The following is a 4,998-nucleotide window of genomic DNA, read 5'->3' on the forward strand; positions in this document are numbered from 1 at the left end:
AAGTTAGTTATATCAGGGTCAGTAGTTTATACAGGTCAGTAGCTATATACAGGGTCGTAGTATACAGGGTTCGTCCAGGGGTCAGTAGCTATATACAGGGTCAGTAGCTATTACAGGACAGTAGCTATACAGGTACAGTGCTATATACAGGGTCAGTCCAGGGTCAGTAGCTCATATACAGGGTCAGTAGCTATATACAGGGGACAGGTCAGAGTTATATACAGGGTCAGTAGCTATATACAGGGTCAGTAGCTATTATTACAGGGTCAGTAGCTTACTACTTTACAGGCGTCAGTAGCTACTATTACAGGTCAGTAGCTAGATATACAGGGATCAGAGTTATATACAGGGTTCCAGGTCAGCGCTGTCAGTAAGCTATATTACAGAGGTCAGTAGCTATATACAGGGTCAGTTCCAGGGTCAGTAATTACAGGGTCAGTAGATTGAGTCAGTAGCCAGGGGTTCAGTAAGCTATATACAGGCGTCCAGTAGCTATATACAGGGATCAGTTCCAGCGGTCGTAGAATATATACAGGGTCAGTAGCTATATACAGTGTCAGTTCCAGGGTCAGTAGCTATATACAGGGTCAGTTCCAGGGTCAGTAGCTATATACAGGGTCAGTTCCAGGGTCAGTAGTTATATACAGGGTCAGTAGCTATATACAGGGTCAGTTCCAGGGTCAGTAGCTATATACAGGGTCAGTAGTTATATACAGGGACAGTGCCAATACAATGTTCAGGGATACTGGCGTTATAGATATGTAAAGGGGACACACTCTTTTCACACCACTTTCATACAAAGTGATTTTCGTAGCAGGTTAGGAGAACATCTTCGCTAACCTTAACCCTTTTCCTAACCTTAACCTCAGTCTCCCAACCTGCTGCATAAGTTCTCCTAACCTGCTATGAAAAAGTAACTTCTTTATTGAAGTGGCATGAAAAGAGTGTTTGTCAATATGTATCTGGGTACAGACAGAACAACAGAACAACCTGGAGAAGGTATGAAGTGCCGTTCACGACGCAAATGCTTTAAACGATGTAAACTTTACCTCCATCTGGCGAGCTGGGGCTGACTCTCTCAGGAGACAATCGGTTTTGTTCCAGGCCGGGGGACCAGCGCTGTGGCACGGCCACCGGCACCGCTCTGCCCTGCTGACCACCAGAAGATGACAAAGAGAACGAAGACGGAGAAGAAGCCGAGAAAGGCTGTCGCTGTTGAGCGGTCGTCAGGATCGGGTAGTCTGACGGCCAGGGTAGCTGCTGGGTGGGGGAGTAGCAGAGGGAGCCGTCTGCGGTGTAAACAGGGGGGACACCCCGACTGAAACTACTAGATCCGTAGGTGTGAATATTGACGTGAGGTGCGGGTGAGATCACTGGGAAAGTTACATGTGGTGGAGGTGACGCTACTACGGGAGCGAGGGGGGATTGTGTTTGAGCGGCTCGGGATGTGACAGAGTTGGACCCCGATGCAGCAACAGAGTGACCAGACACGGTGGTGTTGGCGAGGGGGCTGGCTCTAGCGGATGGGGAGGAGGGTGTTCCTGTCCCGGCCTGTCCCACCGCGCCGGAGGCATAGCCGATGGAAGGAGACAGAGGTGACAGAGAAGACAGAGGGGTGGTGGCTGGCGAGGAGACCAGAACAACAGCTGTTGATGATGAGTTGACAACAGCTCGAGTGGGGCTGCGACTCAATGACGTCGACGTGCGCGTTTCAGGTGCTTCGCTGGCGTTGCATCCACTAGTGTGGAATTTACCGTCCCCGGTGTTGGTGGGCGAGGGGCTGCTGCCTCCACTAGCGGTACCCTGCACAGACCTGGTCAGCAGGGGGGGCTGTATCTGCGGTTTCAGCTGGAACGGAACCGTCGCTTTCATGGGCAGGAGGCGACTGAACACACTGATTCCTGAACTGCTTCCCGAAGCTCCCGAGCCGCCAGTTGTAGCGGCGACTCCACCACCGGTTTCGCTGCTTGGCATAGACAAACAGCTCGATGTCGGAGACCCGTTTCTTCTCACTGTTTGAGACATTATTTGTTCTTAATAGTAAAAAAAAATTAAAACAATAACGAAAAAAACTGCTATTATAACGACCTCAGCATATGAATAAGTGTAAAACCTAGCCTATATTTCAATATATTTTTGTCGATAGAGAGCCTATCCAGTTCGGTTATTCCCTAACGCTTCTGCATATTCCACCGGGTGGCTCCTTATCTCACCACATCCGTGACCGAAGCAAGCTGAAACGATTTCACAGCCACGCAGCTAACGTCTCCTACTGACCACGTACTCCCTGCCTCTCATTGGCTAACCCTAACCCTCTGATAACTTCTTATTGGCTCGTCAATTAAAAGCCCGCCTTAGAATTGATCACACGCACAATACATGATTGATTCAAGCAACGTTCCCATATTGGATTATAAAGTGGTAATAATGTATTGGTGAACAATGAATGTTCTACTGTTAGTGAATCTAAACACAGTTGCATCCATAGCATAACATTTTAAATCAACAGTCCCATCAATTTTAGATTGAGATTATATTTTCACTGAAATCCCTGTTGGTCTGTAGTGGCAAGAACTACAATAGGTACAAGACTACTTTGGTAAAGAGTGTGTTTTGAACAAGCTAAACGTGTTAAGAAAAATGACAGGACTGGCCACCCCTCATAGCCTGGTTCCTCTCTAGGTTTCTTCCTAGGTTCTGGCCTTTCTAGGGAGTTTTTCCTAGCCACCGTGCTTCTACACCTGCATTGCTTGCTGTTTGGGGTTTTAGGCTGGGTTTCTGTACAGCACTTTGAGATATCAGCTGATGTAAGAAGGGCTTTATGAATACATTTTATTTTATTTGATGCTGGTGTAGGATGAGGTCTACTATTGTAGGATGAGGTCTACTAGTATAGGATGAGGTCTACTAGTATTGGATGAGGTCTACTAGTATTGGATGAGGTCTACTAGTGCAGGATGAGGTCTACTAGTATAGGATGAGGTCTACTAGTGTAGGATGAGGTCTACTAGTGCATGGATGAGGTCGTACTAGTGAGGATGAGGCTTTAGACTGAGATCATAGGAGTAGGTCTACTGTGCAGTGATGACTGTGAATCTCACGAATAGGATGGGTCTAAGCTAGGGTCTACTTTGGATGAGGTCTACTAGTATAGGATGAGGTTACTAGTGTAGGATGAGGTCTTATCTAGTATAGGATGAGGTCTACTAGTATAGGATGAGGTCTATAGTATGGATGATGTCTACTAGTATAGATGAGATCTACTGGTGCAGCAGGATGAGGTTTCTACTGGTGTAGATGAGGTCTACTAGTATACGAGGTTCTACGAGTGTAGGCAGATGGGTCTACTGTATAATACGAGGTCTACGGAGTGAGGATGAGGGCTACTGTGGAGATGACCGGTCTGACGGTATAGATGAGGAATGGGTCTCTGTATTGCGATGAGGTTTACTTAGCGTAGGATGAGGGGGGTCTACTAGTGCAGGATGAGGTCTACTAGATATACGGTGAGGTCTACTGTCAAGGACGAGGTTTACTAGTGTAGGATGCAGTTACTATTGTAGGATGAGGTCTACTAGTGTAGGATGAAGGTCTAACTATTGTAGAGAGGTCTACAGTGTAAGGTAGAGGTCTACTAGTATTAGGTGAGGACTACTAATTGTAAGATTGAGGTCTACTACTTGTAGCATGATGTCTACTATGTAGGAATGAGGTCTACTAGATGTAGGATGAGGTCTATATTATAGGATGAGGATACTAGTATATAGGATCTGGTAGATGAGGATCTACTAGGACTGCGCTAGTGTAGGATGAGCGTCTACTATGGTACAAATGATGTCTCTAGTGTGAGAGATACTGATAGGTGGCACTACTAGTGTAGCATGACTGTCTACTAGTGTAAGGATGAGTCTACTTAGTATAGGATGAGGACTCTACTAGTGTAGAGAGGTCTACTAGTGTAGGGGGCCTATTGAGGATCTAGCTAGTTGTAGGATGAGGTCACTAGCTAGTGTTCGTATTGAAAGAGGTCTAGCTAGTGTAGGATGAGGTCTAGTGTAGGATGAGGTCTACTATTGTAGAAAGAGGTCTACTAGTGTAGAATGAGGTCTACTAGTGTAGGATGAGGTCTACTAGCGTAGGATGAGGTCTACTAGTGTAGGATGAGGTCTACTAGTGTAGGATGAGGTCTACTAGTGTAGGATGAGGTCTACTAGTATAGGATGAGGTCTACTGGATGAGGTCTACTGGTGTAGGATGAAATCAAATAAAACATTTTCAAATCAAATTTTATTGGTCACATACAAATGGTTGGCAAATGTTATTGCGAGTGTAGCGAAATGCTTGTAAAGATGAGGCCCACTAGTCCAGGGATCAACTACAGCCCTGACCTTCAGTTACACAATCAAAACACAAGGCTTAATCAATGGCCAGCAACCCAAATGGCACCCTATTCCCTACATAGTGCACTACTTTTGACCAGGGGCCATAGTGCTCTAGTCAAAAGTAGTGCGCTATGAAGAGAATTAGGGTGCCATTTGGGACACACTAGAAGTAAAGAAGTCAATTGACATGAAAAAAAATCAATTCTCAGTAATAAAATCTTTAATCAACGGGGTAATGTAATGCAAGCTTTCTTTCATCGAAATTACATTTTTAAACATTTTCAGAGCAGGCTAGAGTATGAGATATCATTTGTTCTTTTATTTCAAAGCGCTTATTTTACAAACTTCAATAGAAAACATTAGAGTTGCTTTTAGGGCGAAGGAGAGATACAGGGCCAGAGCTCTGACGGAAAGCATCTACTTCAACATGAATTGTGTCCCCCAAATGGCACCATACTTATTCCCCATGTAGTGCACTACTTTTGACCTGAACCCTGTAGGCCCTGAGCTCTATGGGCCCTGAGCTCTATGGGCCCCGAGCTCTATGGGCCCCGAGCTCTATGGACCCCGAGCTCTATGGGCCCCGAGCTCTATGGGCCCCGAGCTCTATGGGCCC

General features: G+C 45.9%; 1 protein-coding gene across 1 annotated transcript; it reads right to left on the reverse strand.

Moving 5' to 3' along the window:
• Positions 1 to 1,029: 1,029 nt before the first annotated feature.
• On the reverse strand, positions 1,030 to 2,228 carry LOC112071497 (protein FAM117B-like). The gene has a single exon (XM_024138949.1). It carries the CDS (start codon positions 2,023 to 2,025, stop codon positions 1,030 to 1,032), a length of 996 nt encoding a protein of 331 aa, XP_023994717.1. The 5' UTR covers positions 2,026 to 2,228.
• Positions 2,229 to 4,998: the final 2,770 nt, after the last annotated feature.

This window comes from Salvelinus sp. IW2-2015, unplaced genomic scaffold, assembly GCF_002910315.2.
Source record: "Salvelinus sp. IW2-2015 unplaced genomic scaffold, ASM291031v2 Un_scaffold1623, whole genome shotgun sequence".
Taxonomy (NCBI): domain Eukaryota; kingdom Metazoa; phylum Chordata; class Actinopteri; order Salmoniformes; family Salmonidae; genus Salvelinus; species Salvelinus sp. IW2-2015.